This window comes from Schistocerca piceifrons, chromosome X (genome assembly GCF_021461385.2).
Source record: "Schistocerca piceifrons isolate TAMUIC-IGC-003096 chromosome X, iqSchPice1.1, whole genome shotgun sequence".
Lineage (NCBI taxonomy): Eukaryota > Metazoa > Arthropoda > Insecta > Orthoptera > Acrididae > Schistocerca > Schistocerca piceifrons.
Genome location: NC_060149.1, coordinates 711,002,275 through 711,028,825, shown reverse-complemented (window position 1 = coordinate 711,028,825; position 26,551 = coordinate 711,002,275). Strand labels below are relative to the sequence as shown.

The window sequence follows — 26,551 nt, the reverse complement described above, 5'->3', positions numbered from 1 at the left end:
TTCCTTTTAAGATAAACTGTGCGAGAATGCACGATGAATTTCTTAATGGGAGAGCTTTTGACTCTTATTTAAAAATCAACTCTTTGGGGACAACCATTTCGAGCCCAGGAGATCAGACATTTATGTCATTAAAAATTTTACTGGCACATTTGTGTAATGTGTCTTAAAGAGTAACACACACGAAAAAGATCAACATTATATGTGGAAGCTTAGCTTCTCTTGCAGCTTATTACTCTTTGAGACTAATATTATATGTGAAAGCTTCACTTTTCTTGTAGCAACACTATGTACATTAATTCAAACCATTAACTTTTTCTGTCTGTGTGTTCGTGCTACTTAACGGTGATGTTTCTGTTGGCTGACTACATCACCTGTTCTATGCTCTGAAAATCCCCTGTGATCGGCTGGCAAGATCATGTGACATGAGCTATGACCAGCTTACAAAAGCCCAAATGTGCGATGTTTGGTGGAATTCGAATTTATGCTTTTGTATTACAAAAGTATACATTGTACATTTTGCTGCACATTAGACATCTTTCCAGAACTTATGTTTTTTCCTAAATTTCATTTCCTAAAGTGCAGGGAAATTCTTTGTATAAAACCATAACCATTCAAAGGACTGATAAGTTTTACAGTTCCAAAGAAAAGTATACTACCACTTAATACGGAAAAAGTGTATTTTCACCCAGTAGAAAGTGTATTTTTAACTGGGAAATCCGGCAGAAAATCAGGGAATTGTTTTTTCCTTCTCCGCATATACACCCTTTTCTATTCCATCACTGCCTCTGAAAATTAGAAATCAACTTTCCACTGCCATCAAGCGTTAATGGAAAGGAACGGTTGGAATTTCCATTCCAATAACATTGAGGAATACAGTATCTCCATTTCTGTGTGGGAATTGGATTGTACATTGTTTCAAGCCAAGGAGAGTGCATCAGGTAAGATTCAGATCTGGCACAGCATTAATCTCACAAAGAATGTGGAGAAAATCCTCTTCCCTGAGTCACAGGAACTATTTAATCACCCCCAGCATGCTTTCAGGTGGTATTGTTGAACCCTTGATGATCACACCCTGCTGGAGGCAGAAATACAACAATATTTTTCTATGCAGGCAACATCTCATACATATATTCTTTGATTGTGAGATGGCCTGTGGCACTGTGTTGAGGCATAGCATCCTTGGCAGCTCCATACGTGATTCTTTGGCAGATGTGTACTCATATTCAAATGCCCTTGCGAGGCAGTTTTTTTAGATATCAGGCAATTGATGCTCTGTCAAAGCAGTTTGAACGGGAAAGCTGTCCCTCTGGGATCCGTTTTAAGTGCTGGTCTGTTTTCTGTAGCAACTGATGGTATAATGTCTACAGTTAATTTTCACTTTAAATGTTCATTGTTTGTATATGATATTGTCAGATTCTGCTCCCCCTTCTACCCTGTGCTTACTGCTCATCACTTGCAATTGATGATAAGACAGTTGGAGTAGTGGGAAGGTGGCACAGGTTTTAAATGTTTGTCAGAGAAATGTGTTTGTGTTAATTTTAATCATTCTCATTCTCTGTGTAACCAACCATCCCTCAAAATGAGTCTAGTAAGGTGTTTGAGTCTCACTTTCAATGAGAGGTTTAAATGGCTACCACACCTGAAATTTTTGAAGACAAAAAGCCTAAAGGCATTGTACGTATTAATCTTGTCATTGCCACAGAGCATTGACAGCACACCAAACATGTTCACCTCAGTTCTACAAGGCATTTGTATGATCTTCCTCAGACTATGAATGCACAGTTTAGACCTCAATTAGACTGTCTCATCTTAAATTCACTTATAGTGTTCGCCACAGGTAGATAAGCTTGCGAACAGGGGTATATGAGACTTGTCCAATTCCCAGCCTCTATGTTGAGTTTGACGAACTACCACTTGCTCATCCAGCCTCAGATTCACATGGTGTGTTATGTCTACAGCCTACTCTCAATGCTGCCAGTCAGTGGCATTCCATACTGTTGCTTGCACTCCACTTGTTATCCAGTGGCAATGTGTCATGTATACGGTGTACTCTCAACACCCCCCCCCCCCCCCCCCTCCCCATCACTGGCCTTTCATAATGTGGCTCCCTCTAATAAAGTTAATATTCATATATTAACTGTAACCAATGATACCATGTGAGCTTCACCATAGTAAGAACTTATTGGCACTTAATTCATACCATATTACAGTGTTGAATCGGGGTAGCACTTTTGTACTAATCATGGAAGAAGACACCTAATCAAGAATGTAAAGATGGGAATATCTGTTTTGATGTGAGCAAACATGACAAGCGACCCCACTTACATTCAGGCACAACCAAAGCAGTAAAAGAATAAGTCAGAAAATGGTTCATACATTGTAGTTTAATATTTAATAATAATAATAATCAAATTGAAATACTGAAAGTGATTAAAAGCTGAAAATCCCTGAAATTTAAATTAGTGAAAGGAAATTGCTTAAAATTCTTGTATAAAATGCCAATTCATTGAAGCTGATAAGCAGCTGAAATAGAATCCACATATTCACATTGTGTGCTCAAAAAGCTTAGTTTGGCACAGCTCGCTCAGGCTAATTCTTACTTGGTTGATAATTGGCTAAAAACATAAATATTAAAAAACTAATGATGTTTTTGTTGGAAAATTGGTCATTTTGTACCTCACTGTCCAGAAATATTAAAATATGAATACATAGGAAAGTTCTAGTAGAATGTTGTAAATATTTAGGAGTAAAGGTGACCATTCACTGATTAGCAGAGACATTGAGTCATCAAGAGGCCCACACTGAAGAGAATGAAAACTTTGCTAGTCTTTGGAAGAAATCCTTTGAAGAGCTGGAGCGCACAAAATAAAGGAAACCTTCCAATAGTGGTCTGGCAGGTCATAACCATTCATGAAGCTTTTTTATGCTTATGTTTGCTTATTGGTGTCAACTTTCCCTAGACCTCGACGTCAGTAGAGAACTGTGTTTCGGTTGTGTTCACATGATGACACACATTACTTAGCCTTCATACTTAGATGAAAATATGTTTGCATTGCTGGCAATTGCTTGCCCTCATCAGTCTTACCAGCTCTAGACTGCACGTGGACCACAGTCTTTTCATATTCCCTGTTGGGCGCAATGGTGCTATCGTGTTTTATTGTGTTAGGAATGGCAAAAAGAGCCCAAGCGTTTAGTATTGGATATCTGGTAGGTTCCATCTTAAGCAACTTACACAGTACTGAAGTTTTACACTAATATGCAATGATCAGCCAGAATGTTATGGCTATCTACCTGCTGTTGGTGTAAACCCATTCAGGTGATGGCAGTGTCACCTGGTGAGGAGTGACTGCCAGTCAGACACACACACTGTGTGTGCTATCAGTGAGCGTGCTGTCCGTGTGTAGAATGGGGAAGGTGTGTGATCTATCTGAGCTAGACCGAGGGTAGATTGTGATGGCCCAGAGGCTTGCATGACCATTTTGTTACCTGCACGACTTGTCGGGTGTTAGAGGAGAGCTCTGGTGAGTGTCTTCATCACATTGTGAAACCACGTCCAGACATTGTAGGGTTGGGTGGCCACCTCTCATTACAGATGTTGGACATCATAGGCTACGAACTGATGGAGCTAACATCAGACTTTAATGTTAGGTGAAATACAAGTGTGTCTGAAGACGCAGTGCACTGGACACTGCTAACAATGGGCCTCTGCAGCCGATGTATCTTGCATGTGCAAATATGACCTCCTTGATGTCGGCACCTATGACCTAAATGGACACATGACTGTCGGCACTGGATGTTGGCGCAGTATCAGAGTGTTGCACGGTCTGATGAATTCTGATACCTTCCTCATCATACTGATTGGAGGGTGCAAATCCATTGTCTTCCAGGGAAACAGCTCCTTGACACCTGTACTGTGGGATGGATACAAGCTGGTGGCGGCTCCATAATGCTGTGGGGAACATTCACATGGGCATCCATAGGTCCAGTGGAGTTCATGCAAGGCACCATGACAGCCAAGGAGTATCATACACTGGTTTGTAGATTACTTACAGCCCTTCATGATCATCATGTTTCATGACAGCAGTGGCATTTTTCAACAAGATAATGTCCTCTTGGGTAAAATACCCCGGAGGTGAAATAGTCCCCCATTTGAATCTCCAGGCGGGGACTATTGTGACAGTGCCACGACATTTAAGAGTGCCGGCACGTCAGTACGCGCAAATGGCGATAGAGGCGCTCCGCAACTTGGCTGAGCGCGGGAGCGCCACCTAGCTACGAACGGCGCCGGCCGCATGTCACGGCACGGCAGTCGAATGACCGATACGGAATAGGTAGCATGTAACCAGCTATTGTTTCTACGTTTGTATATCCACGCAATTTATTAGTGTTTAAAGGTTATAACACTTTTTAGCGACAAGGTCAGATATTTTTGTTCCTGCGTTGTGGATTTGTGTGTTCGTGTCGGGGCAGACATGGAACAGCTTATGCAAGCGCTCATTGAACAGCAAACACAGCTGACAGCTGCTATTCAGGTGTTGTCGACGTCGCTTACTCATCGTCTGTCTTCCTCTTCTCCACCTCCGTTCCCTCCTTATGATGAGGCCGCTGAAGACTGGGAGGATTATGAGAAGCGTTTGCGGCAACACTTCTTGGCTTTCGGCGTTGTTGACGCTCCTATGTGTAAGTCGTTATTTCTATCTTGGATTTCCCCGCGGATCTATCAGCTGCTACCTCAGTTAGCCCCGCTGCGGGAACCTGCCTCTCTGTCCTTCCAAGAAATGTGTGACTTATTGTCTAACTATTACCGAAAAAACACCAACGTCGTTGCCGCCCGCGTGGCGTTCTACCGGTGTCGTAAACATCCCCATCAATCTTACCGGGCTTGGGCGGCGGAACTACACGGTCTGAGTAGGAAATGTCAGTTTGTCACGGACACTCATCATGAGTCTTATGCTGATTCAATGGTTAGGGATGCTATTTTACGGCTTGCTCCTGATAAAGAAGTTTGGCAACGTGCCTTACAACTGCCAAACCCATTGTTGTCGGAAGTTCTAAGCATCGCTCAATCTTTTGAAGTGTCTCACGCTGCTGGTGCGCAAATAGACGCGTGGTGTGATGTAGGCGCTATACAGACCACTTTCGACACGGACAATTTGCCTGTTTCCCAGGGGACCGACGATGTGGCGGCGGTTCACTCGCGTCAACAACATTGTGTTGGGCCGCCACGCTCGCAGCGAAAACAGCAACCACAGAAGCAGGTTCGTTCCGCACTTCCTTCTTGTCCACGTTGTTTCGTACAGCATGACAGGGCTGCGTGTCCAAAACGTTGGGCCACGTGTAATTCATGTAGGAAAAAAGGCCACATTGCTTCTGTGTGTCAGTCCCCAAAGTTCCTGTCGACGAGGACGAGGCATCGGACATGAATGTTGACTGTGTGCTTTCTCAAACAAATAAGTTGTTTGTTACTGTTCGTGTTCTGGATAAAGACATTCGCATGCAAGTGGACACTGGCTCTGCAGTCACTCTCATTAATTCTCGCACGTATTTGGAGTTGGGCTCCCCTCCCTTGTCTCCAGTTACGCGAAATCTGAGAACTTATAATGAACAGAAAATTCCTATCGTTGGCCAGTTTGATGCTTCCACTGCCTACAAGTCTGTTGTTCGGCCCCTCACGTTTTATGTGGCGGATCATGCAGGCACTGAAAACCTGTTCGGTTATGATGCTTTCCAGTTGTTCAGGTTCTCCATTGATGATGATGTGCACCTCATATCTGAGGATATTCCGTATCAACAGTTGGATGGATTGTGTTCTGAATTCTCGTCTGTGTTCTCTGCTGGTCTGGGTCATGCCAAGGATTTTGAAGCCCACATTACTCTTAAACCTACAGCTCGCCCTAAGTTTTTCCGGGCACGCCCTATTCCGGTGGCGTTGAGTGCACCTGTCAAGGCTGAGATAGACAGGTTAACAGCTTCAGGGATTCTCCTTCCTGTGACCTCCAGCGAATGGGCATCGCCAGTTGTGGTGGTTTCTAAACCAAACGGGAGTCTGCGATTGTGTGGTGATTTTAAAGCCACTGTCAATGCTCAGATCCTCATTGACACTTATCCTCTTCCCCGTCCTGAGGAGTTATTTACCAAGCTCGCTGGTGGCCAGTTCTTTTCCAAACTTGACTTATCGGAGGCGTACCATCAGTTGCCGTTGGATGCGTCTTCCAAGGAATTTCTCGTCATCAACACTCCTTGTGGGTCGTATCAGTACCAGCGGTTACCGTTTGGCGTCACTAGCGCACCGGCCAATTTTCAGCGGTTTTTGGAACAGCTCACGGCTTCCGTTCCCAGCTGCATAAACTATCTGGATGACATTGTTGTCACGGGGGCCTCCACTGAGGAGCACCTTCGCAATTTGCGTTCACTGTTTCGGGTTCTGCATTCGGCTGGGTTGAAGTGCAATCTGGACAAGTCACAGTTCTTCCAACCCTCCATCGTGTATCTTGGTTTCCACTTGTCCCGTGAGGGTATACGTCCTCTACGTCAGCATGTTGCGGCCATTACTGCTCTACCCCGGCCATCTACGGTAAAAGAACTTCAGGCGTTTCTAGGCAAGATTGCTTATTATCACAAATTCATTCCATCCGCGGCGGCGGTAGCTCATCCTCTGCATCAGCTGTTACGCAAAAACGTTCCTTTCTGTTGGTCCGACGAGTGCGAGCAGGCATTTGTCCACCTGAAGGCTCATTTGCAGTCGGCGCCTTGTCTTGCCACATTCCGTCCGGGTCAGCACTTGGTTCTGGCGACTGACGCGTCCCAGTATGGCCTAGGGGCTGTTCTCGCCCATTGGTATGAGGATGGGTCGGAACGACCCATCGCCTATGCTTCCAAGACCCTCAACGATGCGCAACGGCGTTATTCTCAAATCGAAAAGGAGGCGCTCGCTATCATTTATGCTCTAAAAAAGTTCAGCGTTTTTTTGTATGGTTCTAAATTTCACCTCATCACCGACCACAAGCCGCTGGTCTCTCTGTTCAGCACATCAGCATTGCTTCCGGATAAGGCAGCTCACCGCCTGCAACGTTGGGCCTTATACTTGTCTCGTTTTCACTATGAGATTCACTATCGCCCGACGGCCCAGCACGCCAACGCTGACGCGTTGTCGCGTTTGCCGATGGGCCCCGACCCGGTTTTCGATCGAGATGAACTACTCTGTTTCCACATTGATGAGGCTGAACATCGTGCGGTTGAGGGTTTTCCACTTACAGGTTTGCAGGTCGCGTCGGCTACTGCGCGGGACCCGGTCCTGCATCAGGTGATTGGGTTTATTCAACGGGGTTGGCCGGACAGGACCAAGGGCCGGGCATCGGATTCCCTTCGCAACTACCATGCCTTGTGCCTTCGTCTGTCTGTTCGTGATGGTGTTGTTCTTCTAGCCATGGATGGCGCATCTCCACGGGTCGTGGTGCCAGCCTCTCTTCGCAAAGATGTTCTCAAACTGTTGCCTGAAGGCCATTGGGGGATTTCTTGGACTAAGTCCCTGGCCCGCAGGCACGTTTATTGGCCTGGTATTGATTCGGACATCGCCCACATGGTCGCTGTGTGTGGTCAGTGTGCTCAACAACTGGCTGCACCCCGTACAATGCCCTCTCCGTGGCCTGACCCGGCACAGCCATGGGAACGGGTGCACGCTGACTTTGCCGACCCCTTCCTCGGCACTTATTGGCTGCTGTTGATTGACGCCTTCTCGAAGTTTCCGTTTGTTGTTCGATGTCCGTCGCCCACCACTGCGGCGACGACGCTGGCTTTGTCCAAAATCTTTGCGCTAGAAGGTCTTCCATCGACGATCGTCACGGACAATGGCCCTCAGTTCTCTTCGCAGGCCTTCCGTGATTTTTGTACTGGACACGGGATTCATCATGTTACAGCACCGCCCTTCCATCCGCAGTCGAATGGGGAGGTCGAGCGCCTTGTCCGCACTTTCAAAAGCCAGATGAAAAAATTCCTTAGTGATTTTTCCACAGATGACGCTCTGTTGCATTTTCTGAGTTCTTATCGCTTCACACCTCTGGGTGATCGCAGCCCTGCTGAACTCTTGCATGGCCGCCAACTGCGCACTCTACTGCACCTGCTTCACCCTGTCAGGCCTTGTACTGTATCCTCTCGTGCGGGAAAATACTCGGTGGGCGCCGACGTGTGGGCACGCGGGTATGGATCTCGCCCTAAATGGATTCCAGGGGTGGTCAAGGCTCTTCGCGGCCGCCGGCTTTGTGAAATACGTACGGACGACAGCATGGTTGTTCGCCATTACGACCAGATGCGCCCATGAGTGGTGGCCACGGCGGTGCCACCGCCCCTTCCTTCGCCTCCACCAGCCCGAGAAGCCAGTCCTGTCGCTGCTGCCGATCTCCCGTGCGTGTTGCTGCAGCTGACATCGCTACCGCTTCCGCTTCCGAGTCCTCCGGAACCGGCCCCAGTCGCGACGCCGCCTTCTCCAGGACCCATCTCGCTGGAGCACACCCCCAGGTCCACGACACCTATGGATGCTGCTCCGGAGTTTTCACCCGTCATCTCGTCCAGGAGGCATGTTCCACACACGGGCTTCCGTCCTGGACATTTTCGACCGTACTCTCGGGTTTCTCCGCGGGATCTCCTCGGGGCCTCCCAAGAGGCCATGGATGTCTCCGCGCTGTCCGTGTCTCCCAGGAAGTGAGTGTTTTTTTTCAAGGAGGGAAAAGTGTTGTGACAGTGCCACAACATTTAAGAGTGCCGCCACGTCACTACGCGCGAACAGCGATAGAGGCGCTCCGCAAATCGGCTGAGCACGGGAGCACCACCTAGCTACAAACGGCGCCGGCCGCATGTCACGGCACGGCAGTCGAATGACCGATACGGAATTGGTAGCATGTAACCAGCTATTGTTTCTACGTTTGTATATACATGCAATTTATTAGTGATTAAAGGTTATAACAGGGACTATTCAGGAGAACGTCATTAACAGGAGAAAGAAAACTGGTATTGTCAGGTGAATACATGGTTATAAATACAAAATCAAATAGGGGTAATGCAGGACTAAGTTTAATAATGAATAAAAAAAATTGGAGTGCAGGTAAGCTGCTATGAACAGCATAGTGAACACATTATTGTAGTCAAGATAGACATGAAGCCCATGCTTACCATAGCAGTACTAGTTTATATGTCAACTTCTTCTGCAGATGATGAAGAGATTGAAGAAATGTATGATGTGATAAAAGAAAGTGTTCAGATAGTGAAGGGAGGCGAAAATTTAATAGTCATGGGGGACTGGAATTTGATTTTAGGAAAAGGAAGAGAAGGAAAAGTAGTAGGAGAATGTGGAATGAGGGTAAGGAATGAAAGAGGAAGCCGCCTGGTAGAATTTTGCACAGAGCATAACTTAATTATAGCCAACACTTGGCTTAAGAATGAGGAAAGAAGGTTGTATACATGGAAGAGGCCTGGAGACACTGGAAGGTTTCAGATTGATTATGTAATGGTAAGACAGATTTAGGAACCAGGTTTTAAATAGTAAGACATTTCCAGGGGCAGATGTGGACTCTGAGCACAATTTATTGGTTATGAACTGTAGATTAAAACTGAAGAAACTGCAAAAAGGTGGAAATTTAAGGAGATGGGACCCGGATAAACTGAAAGAACCAGAGGTTGTAGAGAGTTTCAGAGAGAGCATTAGTGAATGACTGAAAATAACAGCAAAAAGAAATAAAGCAGAAGAAGAATGGGTAGCTTTGAGAGTATCAAATAGGTAAAAAGATGAAGGCTAGTAGAAATCCTTGAGTAACAGAAGAGATACTAAATTTAATTGATGAAGGAAGAAAATATAAGGATGCAATGAAGCAGGTGAAAAGGAATACAAACATCTCCAAAATGAGATCAACAGGAAGTGCAAAATGGCTAAGCAGGGATGGCTAGAGGACAAATGTAAGAATGTAGAGCCATATATCACTAGGGGTAAGATAGATACTGCCTACAGGAAAATTAAAGAGACCTTTGGACACAAGAGAACCACCAGTATAAATATCAAGAGCTCAGATGGAAACCCAGTTCTAAGCAAAGAAGGGAAAGCAGAAAGGTGGAAGGAGTACATAGAGGGTCTATACAAGGGCATTGTACTTGAGGGCAATGTTATGGAAATGGAAGAGTGTGTAGATGAAGATGAAATGGGAGATATGATACTGCGTGAAAAATTTGATAGAGCACTGAAAGACTTAAGTCGAAAAAAGACCCCAGGAGTAGACAACATTCCATTAGAACTACTGATAGCCTTGCGAGAACCACCCATGACAAAACTCTTCCATATTGTGAGCAAGATGTAAATCCCTCAGACTTCAAGTAGAATGTAATAATTCCAATCCCAAAGAAACTAGGCGTTGAGGGTGAAAATTACCAAACTATCAGTTTAATACGTCACGGCTGCAAAATACTAACACAAATTCGTTACAGATGAATGGAAAAAGTGGTAGAAGCCGAACTTCGGGAAGATCAGTTTGGATTCCGTAGAAATGGTGGAACACGCGAGGCAATACTGACCCTACGACTTATCTTAGAAGATAGATTAAGGAAAGGCAAACCTACATTTCTAGCATTTTTAGACTTAGAGAAAGCTTTTGACAGTGTTGACTGAAATGCTTTCTTCAAAGTTCTGAAGGTGGCAGAGATCAAACACAGGAAGCAAAAGACTATTTACAATTTGTACAGATACCAGACGGCAGTTATAAGAGTCCAAGAGTATGGGAGGGAAGCAGTGGTCAGGAAGGGAGTGAGACAGGGTTGTAGCCTACCCCAAATGTTATTCAATCTGTATATTGAGCAAGCAGTACAGGAAAAAAAAGGAAAAATTTAGAGTAGAAATTAAAATCCATGGAGAAGAAATTAATTCTTTGAAGTTTACCGATGACATTGTAACTCTGGCAGAGACAGCAAAGTACCTGGAAGAGCAGTTAAACAGAATGGATGGTGTCTTGAAAGGATGATATAAGATGAACATCAGAAAAAGTAAAGCAAGTATCATGGAATGTATTGGAATTAAGTTGGGTGATGCTGAGGGAATTAAATTAGTAAATGAGACACACAAAGTAGTAGGTGAGTTTTGCTACTTGGGGAGCAAAATAACTGATGATGGTCGAAGTAGAGAGGATATAAAATGTAGACTGGCAATGGCAAGAAAATTGTTTCTGAATAAGAGAAATCTGTTAACATCAAGTATAGATTTAAGTGCCAGGAAGTCTTTTCTGAAAGTATTTGTACGGAGTGTAGCCATATAAGGAAGTGAAACATGGACGATAAATAGTTTGGACAAGAAGAGAATAGATGCTTTCAAAATGTGGTGCTACAGAAGAATGTTGAAGATTAGCTGGGTAGATCACATAACTAATGAGGAGGTACTGAATAAAATTGGGGAGAAAAGGAATTTGTGGCACAACTTGACTAGAAGAAGGGATCAGTTGGTAGGACACATTCTGAGGCATCAAGGGATCACCAATTTAGTATTGGAGAGCAGTGTGGATGGTAAAAATCGTAGAGGGAGACCAAGGGATGAATACACTAAGCTTATTTAGAAGGATGTAGGTTGCAGTAGTTACTTGGAGATGAAGAAGGTTGCACAGGATAGAGTAACATGGAGAGCTGCATCAAACCAGCCTCTGGACTGAGGACCACAACAACAACAACAACAACCACCACAACAACAACAGTGTGCCTTGTCACAAGGCTAGGAGAGTGATGAAGTGGTTCAAGGAACATAGTGGCGAGTTCCAGTTGATGTGCTGGCCCTCCAGCTCACCAGATCTGAACCCAATCAAACACATCTGGGATGTGATTGAACTTGGCATCATAGCTCATCATCCCCCCCCCCCCCCCTCCATAAGTGACAGGAATTAGGCAAGTTGTGTGTGCAGATGTGGTGCCATCTCCCTCCAGCGACTTACCAAGTCCTCATTGCCTCCAAGTCATGATGCATTGTCGTTGTTATCTGTGCCAAAGATGGACACACTGCCTATTGGGTTTTGGCTGATAAGTGTATATTTATATGTAACATTGTAGTTAATACATTACTCTTTATGAGTACATTGATGGCCAGCAGCCTTTCAGTAATAGTGTTCTGGTATGACAATGTGCGTGGCACAGTTCTGTCTACAAAGGTTGAAAAACTGTTTCACCATGATATCAGATAGTGTGGAAATTTGGTAACAGTACATGAAATAGTTTTATCCCCTCATCGTATACTGCTGAATTATTTGTATCCTTAATTTTTGTGTGAGATTATTCACAAAAATCCTCAGAATAAAGTTGTTATTCCCATGTAACATTCTACTTGAAATATCTTTAGTAAAAATGCTGCCCTCTGCATCGTTGATGTACCAGTGTAGAAATTTGGTACTTATTCTTGTTTAATGTGTTTGTAAAATTGTTGCTAGTTTTCTGTGTATTATAAATGTGAGTGTGCAACTAATTAGTTAGATGTAAAGTTATTTACAAATTATGCATTCTTTTCTTATGCAGGAAGCTGCTGTCATCTCGACTCTTCCAGTTGTGTGAGTCCTTGGTTCAAGGATCAGCTACACAGTCCTCAGTGATTGAAGATGGAAAGACAACTGTTTTCTTTGACAAGGAGAATGACCTCATCCAATTTGATTTGACCATTGATTTAGCTCATATCCGTGCTTCACCACTGAAACCACTGTCTGCTGCAGATGATACACTGGAAATTTCACTTCCTGATATCTACCCTTTCTCGAGTACCATTACTCTTGAGCCAAATAATTTCTATGAGATAAGGGACCAGACATGTAAGTGTTACTGACTACTAATATTACAACAATGGTAATTCTGCGTTCCTACTGCTGTATGTACATGTAACACTCAGGAGCTGCTCTTATATTAATTTTTGCAGACATAAATAAGAATTTTTTTGGTTTCCTATGATATTTTAGTCTGATTTCTTTAAAAATATTATTGTAACTTGAGGATATACAAAGTAGACATAATGAGTTGTTGAAATATTGTATAAACACATAGAATCATAGACAAAGCCAGATGCCTGGGAATATATCTCACTGGGAACTTTTCAGAAATCATATTTCATAGTATTTTATACAGGAGTAACCTGCCAATACTAAAACATGCCATTTCTTAAGATTCATTATTTAGTCATTCCATAGAACATTTCAAAATGTTAAACACAGACACTGACCTCAAAGTTTTGGATGCTTTTGTCAGGTATAAATTATGCAGCCATGGCCACATGAATAACTAGTTGATCACTTTGCCTATCAAAATCATATGTAGCAACATGTGACGTGAAATACTTCAGTAGCTTCTAAATCATATTACTTACCTAATCACATCCCCAGGAAGCATCATGCTGTTGCACCATGCCCTACTCTGGAGCATCGAACTGCCTCGTGCTAATGCAGCAAAATGATGTCATAGGGAGAGAGGTGCTGTCGTCGTAATGAACACATCCTGTGAAGTAAGAAAATGTATTGAGAGTGCAAGAGCATTTATTCAGGAAGCTGACAAAGTGGAAAAAGCTAGCCAGCACCTCTGAAAGGTGAAGCTTGGCAATACTACAGTTATGGTAGGCTTTTTCAGGAACTAACTAAACAAAAAGAGCAGAACAAATGAAGTCATGACCACTGAATGGTGACATCCAGCTGCTACAACCTGTTGTCTCTTCCGGGTTGGGGCTACTGCTGTTGGAGAACAACTGCCCAGCAGATTCTCATAAACACTCCCTTCCCCCCCCCCCCCCCACCCTACCCCCCCCCCCACCCCCCACCCCACCCCACAAAAAAAGAAAAAATCTCACACCTTCAATATCAAATGTTCTCAGATGCTTGCCGACATTTCTGTACACGACAATATCGTAGTATGTACGTGTTGCTAGTAACTGCCACCTCCATCATCTGATGTCTTCAAGGTAAAATATACTGCAGAGCCAGATAAAGTATCCAGCCATCTACGAAGGACTTCATCTCCAGTAGCGGCAGGCAGCCGCTTGTGCTGCGGACTGTATGCAGATGAATTAGTGCTTTCACACCATTGGATCTCCCTCCATGTGACCACCTCATGTTGGTGACCACCCCTCTAGTGGCAGTCTGTTCAAGCCTGGCTGGCGGGCGACCCCAGTCTCTGTAGATATACACCAATTCCTGGGGGCTTCCATGGATGCCAGTCATCACTCATGATGTCAATCATGCTGGGGCTATGGGTTGAGTGCTCTCCTACCCTGTATCCCTGAGGCAGCCCAGCAGCCTGGATAGGGCTATCATACATTGACTGCAGTGTGTGGTCTCTGCCAGCTACAGCCATTCTGCTGACTTAAGGGTATGATGCTGCTTATGCACGCCACTCCTATGCACACCTGCTGACGATGACTTGCTGAGCTCTGCAGCTCACGACATAATCCCAGTGTCAACTGCCTTTTCTCCACTGTACCTAACAAAAATAAAAGTGTAATTCAGTCAGGGATGACTTACAAGTGATCCACTGCTCACTTCCAGTCACCACCATCACTCTCGACTCATGTACTAGCAAAGGAGATTGTGCTACTCCCTGATCTTCGCATAGCCTTTTCCTCCTCCACTGTAGAGGTCACATCCTCAGCCTCAACAATGTTAATACTGTGTAACACCACCTCTGGCCTTGAGAATAGACTTCATTCAATGAGGAAGGTAGTCCACAAGTTTCTACATGTATGTCTGTGCCATATCGAGCCAAAACCACTCATAGATATTTACAGTAGATCCTGTGAAGCTCCCAAATTATGGGGCTGTTGATTGCTAAATTTCACCCACAATTCTGATGTACTCTACAAGATTAAAAAGGGTGATGTAGTGGGTGACCCTCACTGAGAAGACATGTCCACCCATCTGTGACACAGGCGGTTGTATATTGTGATTTCATGCAGTCAAAAGAGTGTTGAGAAAGGGGCTTTCAGTGGGAAAAGAAAGCATAAACTCAGGAGTGTCAAACACTGTTTTTGAGTGGAGTGTGTATACGTGCATAAATGTTTTAAGTAAAGTGTTATGGGAAGGGTTCCAATTGAACAAAAAGCATAATGGATTATTTGTGTAACTAGATGAGCAACATAACTATACAACAGATTTTTTGGTGGATGATTGATCAAACAAAAAAGATAGAAATGAGCCCGTTTGGTCTTACCATGTCGGCATTTGTTCCTTTTAGTGCTCAAAAGATTTCTCTGTCACTTTCTGTGCATCTGTGGTAGAACTCCACCATTTTTGCATTACAGCATAATGCATTAAAATTGTAATTCAGTCAGTTGATTTTGATGAAACTCATCAGACTATGAGAATACAGTTATTGCAAAAAATAAAATTGTGCAGTGATGCACCATGATTAATAGTTGCTTAGTAATGTGGAATAGTTTCTTAGTAATGTGACCAGTCTTCTTCCTTCCTTGTCACACTACATATTCAAATCTACCCTGACAAAATGTACATGTTAACATAGTTTCAAGTGATTGAGTGATGAAAGAAAATAAGCAGATCCCAAAAGTAGCTGCTTATTTATCCTACGCAAATTAACACTGTGTTCCTTTGATGATATTGTCACAATCCACTGAAAGAAGAGAAGTCAAACTTCAGAACATAAATATAAATATGTTTCTCTCTTTGTAAATGATATCATGCTGTTCCATTTAAAAATATGTTGTGTATAGTAAGAGAGAAAACTATCCTGTCCTTTTCAAACTGCACCACTGTTATTTGACATATGCATGGTAATGACATTATAAGCATGCCACCCTCCTCCTGCTCACCCCAGGTTCACATAGCCTCAATATTGTTGAGCACATATGGTGAGCTGCCATTGAGAGAGAGGTACATGTTTGAATCTTCCTCCCAACCATCTCCCTAGTCATAAATTCCTAGGAGATGTCTCGTATCACCATGGCTCTCTTGACACATCCTGTATCTTTTTTACACAACCAAGCGCAAAACGAGAATAACTCTCTCATTTTTGATGAAATGTTTTCAAGAAGTTTTCTTCTCCGGAACTCCCATAGAGCACTGTTCCTATGAAGTCCAGAATTAAAAGGTATTGTAACCCACACACTGTGTTCTTATATGTAGACAGTAGGCTATCGGTTAGGTGACCATGTTGTCTTGTGGGATTCTTTACTGAAAGGTGGTGTTGTTATAACGTCACGTTTAACAAATATATTTCAGAACGACACAACACACACAAGTTACAGAGTAAGTTGACAAGCAAGACATGTGTACATGTTAGCATTTGAACGAGCACTGAGTCCCAGTCTAGCGGCCACTGCTCCGCTGGCCGCTTAGGTGGCGCAGCTGCTGCATGGCTGGCAGACAGCGCCGCACGTAGAGGACACGCGTAATTGCGCGGCGGCGCTTTGAATGATCGGTGAATCACAACACTTTTCCCCCCTTTGAAATTGTTGCACTGGTCTTGATGGTGGTGTCCTGGAGATGGCTAACGTCCATAGGCATTGTTTGACTCACCGTAAAGTCTCAAGGAGGAGGCTTCCCGTACGGACGGAAGTGTCCCCGATGATAACGGGTCGAGATGACAGGAGACGTAGGGGTCGAATCTGCTGGGCCCCCCTGCACCAATCTGCCCGTTGTGGCAAGTCCAGTTGATATGACAGGAGACATGGGCGATGTGTCGGCGTCTGTTGGAGGAGGAGGCGAGTAGATTTGCTCTGACAGAGGATGGTCATCCGGTTCCTGCATGGGCCCGTCTCTTGGTGGCGTCCGTTCTTGTGCTGGCATCGCGATGATGGTGAGAGGGCTGCGTTGTGAGTATTGAGAGATGCCAAGATCCCAAGCGTCAGGTAGGGCCAAAAGTGGTGTAGCGGCATTTGGAAAAGGCGTTGCTGGCACACGAGGCTGAAGCTGGTCCAAATGACGCACTGCAACACCCGTGTCCGTCTGGATATCATACAGGCGTCTGCCACGGTGTCTTAAGATGCGGCCTGGGCTCCATTTTGTCCGCCTGCCATATCCCCGTACCCACACGAGGTCGTCGGCGGTGAACCGGCCAAGGGAAGGTACCCGCGACTGTGAGGTGGGAGGCCGCAGAAGATGAAGTAGCGTGTGGGGCTGTCGGCCATGTAAGAGCTCAGCCGGGCTGTGGTCGCCCATGGGGGTGAAACGGTAAGACGCCAGAAACTGGAGAAACGCATCATCAGCAGCAGAAGAAGTCAGAAGTTTCCGCATCTGAGCCTTAAATGTGCGGACCAGTCGTTCAGCCTCACCGTTGGATTGTGGATGGAACGGCGGGGCCGTGACATGCATAACGCCGTGACGAGCACAAAAATCCGCAAATTCAGAAGAGGCAAGTTGCGGACCATTATCAGTAACAAGAGTAGAGGGGAGGCCTTCCAAAGAAAAAAATGCGGGCGAGAGCACTGGTGGTTGCCGCGGTGGTAGGCGACGTGCAATGGACAATGAAAGGAAAGTTAGAGTAAGCATCAATTACAAGGAGCCAATAAGTACCTAAAAAGGGTCCCGCAAAGTCAGCATGAATGCGCTCCCAGGGCTTCTCAGGCGAAGGCCACGGTGACAAAGATGACTTCGGGGCAGCGGCCTGTGACGCACAAGGGCCGCAGGCAGCGAGCATGTGTGCTATTTCAGAGTCGATGCCAGGCCAGTACACATGACGGCGCGGCAGAGATTTTACAGGAATGGGCCGAGCCCGAAAAAACTTAGGCCGGGCAGTGGGTTTGAGCGTGATATAAGCTTCAAAGTCGTTTGCACAGCCTAACCCAAGAGAAAAAAGGACAAAAATGTCGTTGACAAGGAATCCAGTTGAGCATAAGGAATAGCATCAGAGACAATATTGACAGAGTCATCTATGGAGAAACCAAAAACGCGAAAGGCATCGAAACCAAAAAGATTTTCTGCGTTGCTCTGGTCGACCTCAAATATGGAAACAGTGCGAACGACGGATTTGTGAGATACCTCAGCATTAAACTGTCCCAAGAGAGAAATCTTCTGTTTATTGTACATCCGTGATTTCCGAGTGACAGGTGACAGGAGTTGAGAACCCAACTGAAGATACGTCTGAGAATTAATTATAGTGGCAGCAGAACCGGTATCCACTTGCATGCGAACATCTCGACCAAGAATTTGGACAGTGAGGAATAACTTCCCTGAAAGGGAAGAAGTGCAATTGACAGACAACACAGAATCAGAATCAGCGTCATGTTCATGAACATAATGTATGCGCTCGGATTTGCAAACGGAAGACACATGGCCTTTCTTTTTGCAATTGTGACACACAGCCCAACGTTGGGGACAATCCTCGCGTGAATGTTTCGTAAAACACCGCGGACATAAAGGAAGTTGCCGGGCATTTTGCTGCAGTTTCTTAGCAGGTTGTTTACGGCTAGGCCGAGGCTGCGCGTGGGAGCGCACTGCGGCCACGTCGGTCGGCAGGGACGTTCCACGCACGTCGCCAACAGCGCACAGAGGTTGTATTTCCCCGACATCACCCCACGCCTCTATTTGCGCCCCAGTGGCGCGAGAAATTTCAAAAGACTGCGCAATGGAGAGAACTTCATCTAGAGTCGGATTCGCCAACTGAAGGGCACGTTGCCAAACTTCTTTGTCAGGCGCCGACCGGGTAATAGAATCCCGTACCATGGAATCGGCATAGGATTCTTTGTGAACGTCAGTAACAAATTGACTCTTTCGACTGAGGCCGTGAAGTTCAGCAACCCAAGTGCGATAGGATTGATGTGGCTGTTTTTGACAACGATAAAAGGCAACACGAGAGGCTACCACATGCGTTTGCGTTTGAAAATAGACAGACAGAATTGAGCACATTTCAGCAAAGGACAAAGATGTAGGATCCTTCAATGGAGCCAATTGCGACAACAACCGATACATTTGAGGTGAAATCCAGCAAAGAAACAGAGGCTTACGTGGTTGTTTGTCCGTGACATGGAATGCCAAGAAGTGCTGTCGAAGAAGTTTTTCATAATCAGACCAGTCTTCCGCCGTCTCGTCGTAAGGAGGAAAAGGAGGTACAGCCAACAATGAGAAATGCCCCACATTTGACGCCGCGACGAAATCGCGAATCGCCGCTCTTAGAAGCGTTTGCTGTTCAAGGAGATTTTGTAATAGTTGCTCGACAGTAGCCATGGAACCCTGTGGGTCAACGGTGAAAAGGAAAAATCCACTACCTCGTCACCGATTGTTATAACGTCAAGTTTAGCAAATATATTTCAGAAGGACACAACACATATAAGTCACAGAGTAAGTTGACAAGCAAGACATGTGTACACGTTAGCATTCGAATGAGCACTGATTCCCAGTCTAGCGGCCGCTGCTCGGCTTTCCGCTTAGGTGGCGCAGCTGCTGCATGGCTGGCAGACAGCACCGCACGTAGAGGACGCGCGTAATTGCACGGCGGCGCTTTGAAAGATCGGCGAGTCACAACAGGTGTGGTCTGAAGATTGATTAGCATCATCTGCTCATCAACTTGTTGTTCTTAAAATTTAATAAACTGTGGTGACTAATGATAAAATTTTGGAAAAGTTAGGGATCTACAAGTGAAGCCCATCCACCAGTGATCCTCTTGTGAAGCTGATAGAAGAGTGAATTGCTGTTGGTACCAGAGTAGAATGAAATGCTGTCTGTGCAGGCAAGCTCTGTAATTCAGTTGCTCATTGTCGGACGTGTTAGCGAGGATAAATTAGAATGTATAGGAAATATAATCTAATTCAATAACATCCATATTGACTTTCAGGCCTATCCATTGATAGAAACAAAATACTGTAAGTGACAAATAAAGTGCCCTCTATATAGTCATATATATTATCAGGCCTATCCATTGATAGATACAAAATACTGTAAGTGGCAAATAAAATGGTGTGTATATAGTCATTTATATTATTTGTTTCACCTCTGTGATGTGTTCTTTGATTTTACTCTGTCATCTTCAGGTGGAGTGTTTTATTACATCTTTGATGTGAAGTTCCTGTGGACTTTTGACATTTTTGCTATATGCAGTGTATTTTATTTGGCACTTACCTTCTTGTCCCTGCTGCTAATCAGTTATCACTAGGCAAGGATGCACATTTGATATAATGGTTAACTTATTCTCAAAGAGTGTTGGGTGATACTTGTGTTATGCATTTGAAGTGGACAGAGAACGTAGTTTAGTATTTGCTGTTGTACACTCCAGGCATTAATCAGCTCACTGTTACTGATTGTCTTTCTTATTTTTGTTTGTTCTTTTCATTCTGGAGTATTCCATTTATGTGTCATTTGTAATTTTACTAAAAATATCTGTGAATATTTCTGTGAATTTAATGTTATTAAGATGGTTTCGTTACCTCCAAAATTGTAAAATATTGCTGGCTAACTGTACTGTGAGAGTCAAAACAGAAGCACAAGTTAGTAGTATATTAATTTCAAAATGTGGTCTGGGCCATGGATAATAGACTTTTAAGAAATATACATTTTACACTGTTTCCCACAGTAAAAGAGCAGTGGTGTGTTTTTCAGTAAAAACCAGTGTGTAAATAATGCAGTTTACCACAATTATTTGTACTTAATAGCAAATTGTTCTATTACAGTTTTCAACAAAAATAGACCTGCGCAGTATGTCAATACAGCAATTACTTATTTTGATGAAACAAAAGTATTTAATCTCTATGAGACTCCTGTTACTGAGAAGCAAATACTTGGGCGAACACTTGCAAAGGCATTTGCAGTTGCAGCAGCTCAAGCTAGACACAGATTTGGGGTAAGTTTCTACACCAGTTTAAGTCATGTTTGCAGCTACAAATTGTAGCTTTAATAATAAAATAGCCGAAGGAAACATTTTCAGTTACAAGGTTTATACAAATGAGAAAATAGTTGAGTGCCTGAGCAGGACCATTTTGTTTCATTTTAAAATATTTATTGTGTTGCTTTTTTATGTGTAATGTCTGTAGTAATGTTTCTTTATGCAAAGAAGAATCAAGCAGGAAAGTTGGAAAGTTCATAAACATGAATTTAGACTGCAAGATTTAACTAGAAAATGAAAAATGTCAAAATATAATTATGTATTGGTAAGTTTCTCTTAAAACTAGTCTTCTGAGTGACTTAGCATTTCATTACCCTATAGCAACAAGTTTGGTTAATTGTAGAAGTAGACATCTTGACTTGGGTAGCATATGATAAAATACTTAATGATTCACACCAGGAGTCTCAGTTTGTCACATTCAAGTTTTGTGTACCCTTGAGATGAGCTCATGTTGCTGTAAGTAAAGGAGTTGTCATTGTGAACAACAACAAAGTTCCAAGAGCTTACTTTCTTGGAATATCAACCAATATATTGCTTCTTCCTAAGTATAACTTGCGAAAAGACCGTGGAGATAAAATCACAAGATTCGAACCCACACAGTCTTACCAGCAGTCGTTCTTCCTGTGAACCATTTGCAACTGGAACTGCAAAAGGGGGAAACGACATGGGTACATGAAGTACTATCCACCATACTCCATGAGGTAGCTTGCGGAGTATAGATATAGATCTAGAACAATGTGTTCTGCCTGCAGGCAGGCTGAAGGGCAGCCTGGAGAGTTCTCCCTGTTTTCCCGAGGTTCTGATTTGGGTTCTTCTTTTTCATTTTTCTCCACATTGAACTTCTTCTGTATCCTAAAAATATTTTCTGTTGGACTTTAAGCCATCAATCTAGTGGGCTTTTTTTCTTCCCATTGCACAAATCCCTTCTATCTTGCCAATTGTTGTTTCAAGTAGCAGTCAGTTGTATCCCAAAATATAGCCCATCCAATTAGATTCTACACGGAGGACATTTTCCAAAATTGATTTAATTTCTCCAACTCATTTCAATATTTACTTTGTCAGATGTGCAACTTTATTCCCATCCCAATATCAGTCTTACTGGTGAATGAATGCTTTTCCCAGTGCAATAAACGTCTCTTGTTACTGGATTTCCCATGTATTTGAACTGTTTAGTTTTTACCAATTTTTTATCTTTGTTGCAAGAGATTCTCATGTCCTCTGTCTTTTCTGTATTAATTTCCATGCCAAATTCTTTCTAAGTGTCTACTATTCTATCATATCTTGTAAAGTTTTTTTGTTCACATTTTGGTTATAACCAAAGTTGCATCTGCTAATTTTCATTTTAGTAATGATTCTTCCACCTTAAAATCTTCAAATTCTACTAATTCCTTTTCCACCAATTACTATCATTGTTGAAAAATCAGGAGACATGCAATAAGCTTGTCTAACTTCCCTCCAAATATTGCTACTGTTAGTGGCTTCATGCTTCATAGTTTTACTTTTTTGATGCGTATGTTAAGATGCAAATTAATCTTTGATCTTTCCAATCTACTCCAGCTAACTGTAGTATTCCTTTGAGCTGGTTCCAGTAGACCTCATCAAAAGCTATATGACAGTTAATGAAACACAAACAAAACTCTACATTTAACTGTAAACACTGAATGAAATGTCTCTCAGCAATCCATTGTACCTTGCCCCTCTTCCTTTTCTAGGTCCAAACTGATCTTATTCCACGATCTCTTCTATCTCATTTTCTAAATATTTAGAAATTGGACTATAGTGTTTACTTAAGCAGTCCCATGATGAGAAAATAATTATATTTTAGCTTTTTTATTAGAAAACCAACAGTCATGAAATTTGTAGACATGATTACACGTTTCATGAAAGAAAAAGGCTAATAGGGAACTATACATATTAAAATAGACAAATGCATCATTAATTTTCATTTTCAGCTAAACAAGGAAGTTAAACAATTGTGCAGTACATGTAAGAGTAATTTTACATGATTACTCTGCAATTCGTTTAAATAAATTGTATAATTGGCAACTGGGGGTGGCCTTGATTAATTAATGACAGTTAAGTGTTTGCCAGAGGGCCTGGATAGAAGGTTAATTGAATTTAAGTAGCCGGCCGGTGTGGCCGTGCGGTTCTAGGCGCTTCAGTCTGGAACCGCGTGACTGCTACGGTCGCAGGTTCGAATCCTGCCTCGGGCATGGATGTGTGTGATGTCCTTAGGTTAGTTAGGTTTAAGTAGTTCTAAGTTCTAGGGGACTGATGACCATAGATGTTAAGTCCCATAGTGCTCAGAGCCATTTTTTTGAATCTAAGTATTCCATGTGAGCCCCTGAATGTAGCTGAAAAAGGGAGACTATTGTGCTGGCAGGTAGCCTTCATTGTCCACCACGGCAGGCTCATCTCCTGGACTAAAAGTATAAAATATTAGGCAGTTGCCCATCAACCTCTCAGTATGTCAGTGAGGTGTGTAATCACCAATTGTGGCAGCACATCTGTCAGCAAATGATGCTATACAGGCTGTTCAGAAATTCCCGTAACAAACTTCTAGGGCTTGTAGAGGCGAATGAATACATAATATTTTGAATAGGAATCCATGTCTAGAAACATCATCCAACAGTGCTACAGAGTGTCAAAGTTATAGGTGCTGGTGCCTGTAAATGAAACGAAAGAGTCGAAAGTTATAAGTGGAAACCATTCTGATACCTCTGACAATGGAATACATGTCCTGGTACTGTTGTTGCTAATATTGTAGGGTAGGCAACTTCCAGTGGTGTTAATATTGACCAAACAAGGGAAAAGTCTAGTAAACATGGGCTCTAAAATTCATACCTTAAGAGCTGTGAGTGTGAATATGAACAGGTACTAATAGCTCCTCAGTATGTGTTTTAGATTCTAGGTTTATGAGACTTTTTTTCTTTGTTTTGGTCCATACTACTTCCCCTGAAAGTTGCCTACCTCACAACCTTAGCAACAGCAGTACCATATATGTATTCTACTACCAGAGGTATCAGAATGATTATCGCGTATAACTTTTGGTTTGTTTGTTTCCAGTACAGGGACCCTTATCTCAAACTGATATATTTTTCCTTCTTCATCATCTGAGGAAGTTTGCAGGTCATCACTGAATAATCCTGTATATGTATACATTTACAGGTGCCGGCGCCTATGACTTTGACTCTCTGTAGCATTGTTGGATGACGTTTCTGAACATATATTATGTTACTTAATCCCCTGTACAAGTCCTAGAAGTTTGTAGGAGGAATTTCCGAATATCCAGTAGAGACCTGGCACATTGGCAGTAGGCAGAAGATTCTACATTTTCTGTGAGCAGCCAGCTATAATTGTTCAGCCTCCCCTCTTCTCTCCTACATATTTTGCAACACCGGTTTTCATCAGCTTTGTGTCATTGGTCAGAAGTGAAATGCTATCTTGTCACCAGTGCAAATTGTTAGTGGCATTACAAACTTCTTATTCCCTCACAGTTCATCAAATATTCTCTTCTGCCACCACAGTGTGTTAGATTTCATCTACGGGTCTGAAACACTACCCTAAGGTGTTACCGACAGCTTCTAGGTGACGTATATCTTAAATCTCACCTACAGGTCTAAAAAATCTTCCCTGAGGTGTTTCCATCAGTTCTTAGGTGACATATGTTTTCTCCTACAGGAAATGTGGTCTTTATTCAGTGGTTTTTCAGGCAGCAAGACAATGCAGAATGTACACACATAAAAAAAGTTTTGCATCACCCCGGTTCCCAGAACTCCTGAAGATAGACATTGACTGTGGATATTGTATCACAGACACAGTCCCTTTGACTGTTCAGAGATGTCACTAAACCCACCCAAAGATGTAAACAACCATGCATGAGCAGCGCCTATTAGATGCAGGTTGATCCATGTGTATAGCAGATGAAACTGTAGGTAGACTTGTAATTGGACCACACACCATTTGCTGTTTTAACATATCTTCACCTTAGAAACAGGTTAAAGAGGGCGAGGAAAGCAGCATCTAGCAAGCTGATGCAGAGGTATGGTAAAAAAGAACAGTTATGTAGTAGCTCTCATATTTTTTAAGACGTTTTTAATTACACTGCCAGAGGAAAAAAAAGTTGTACGCCCGGAAAGATGACATCACTTTTGGTCTGATGGTGGCATATGCCACCTGGGGTATAGTAGCTGTACTGATAATGGTTTCAATGTTATCTGACAACCGATAGTGTAGTGGTACAGCTACCAGAATGGCACCTGTGTCTACCTTTTAGTAGGGGATGCTCACAGCCAGAAGGCCCAATGTGGTGCAAATATGTGAAGCAAGCAGGCAACCCTGTCACGGAGATGCACTCATGCTTCCGATAGCTAATTGAACAAGTTTGAAAGGTCTCAAATTGTGACCTTCTGAGTGACAGGATTGTCCTTTCAGAGAGTTGTGACATAAATTGGACGTGCTGCGTCAGTTGTCCAATGATGCTGGTATCAGTGATAATGTGCACATTCTCACACCCGTAGATGAGGTTCTGGGCATCCACACAGCACAGACATCCACCAGGATCTTCGTATTGTAAGGGCATCAGTTTCATGTTATACAGCAACCACAGCCCAGATAAGAGGGCTTATGAGCCAAGACATGTCAACACAAACTGTTGCGAACATGTTATTCATAGTAGGACTACGTGCACACACACCTCTAGCCCACCTTCCACTCACACTACTGCAGCGATATGAATAACTCGACTGGTGCCACTAGAGGATCACTTGGAAGATGGAATGGTATGCCATGGCCTTCAGCAATGAAAGCATATTCTGCCTGCGTGCAAGTGATGGTCGTTTGTACGTATGATGGAATTTGCAAAATGGACTGTCCTATGTGTCTAGCTCCAACTATCATTCTGCATTCAAAGTCTGTTAATTCCCATCATATGGGTTTGATTCCCGGCTGGGCCGGGCAGTTTCTCCACCCGAGGACTGGGTGTTTGTGTTGTCCTCATCATTTGATCATCATTCAGGAAAATGGCGAGACTGAACAGTGAAAAGATTGGGAATTTGTACTGGCACTGATAAACACGCTGTTAAGCATCTCTCAAACTAAAAATCATCAATTCTCGTCATGTGGCCATAATCACGTCGGAATCGTTTTCATATGAATCACCTAAGTACAAATTACAGCTCTGCCAATGCACTGCCCTTCTATACTTGTGTATGCCACCATTTGTACCTGTGCATATCACTACCCCTTATCTTTTGTCACCTCAGTATATATCACTTTGATTTTAAATTTTTGTATCCTTTGTTGTCATCAGTTCCCTCTTCAACTTCCAATAAATTTTCATGATTCTGAATCTTTTTGTAGTGCAGATACTGAATGTAATTCTCACACATTTTTTTGTATTTTTGCCATAAGTGAGTAAGTTCAGTTTCAGTGCAAAAACTGATTATTCATCTTCCAGATCCCCTACCAAATTCTTGGACGTCCTGGTGCATCATGTCATAATGTTCTTCTCTATGAAATTCTATTATGTGTTCACAAACCTTCCTTTGCCCGTTTCCCTTTTAATACATTATTAAATCTCATCTATTCATTAATGCCCCCTTTTCTCTTTCTTCTCAAGTGTTTCTAGTGTAATATGCTGTCACTTTAGTATACTTTTAATCTTATCCACCCCATTGTTGAGCATATTCAAGAGGACATTCTTAATTCTTTCCCCAAAAGGTTTTTTTGTGTGCTTTTT

At 43.2% G+C, this 26,551-nt stretch overlaps 1 protein-coding gene across 1 annotated transcript in view; it reads left to right on the top strand.

Moving 5' to 3' along the window:
* Nucleotides 1–26,551, top strand: part of LOC124721542 (39S ribosomal protein L37, mitochondrial) — an 81,205-nt gene that overhangs the window by 43,160 nt on the left and 11,494 nt on the right. Inside the window, exons 4-5 of the mRNA XM_047246570.1 lie at nt 12,526–12,812; nt 20,600–20,769. Coding sequence (XP_047102526.1) covers nt 12,526–12,812; nt 20,600–20,769 — 457 coding nt within the window. The remainder of the gene's footprint in view (nt 1–12,525; nt 12,813–20,599; nt 20,770–26,551) is intronic.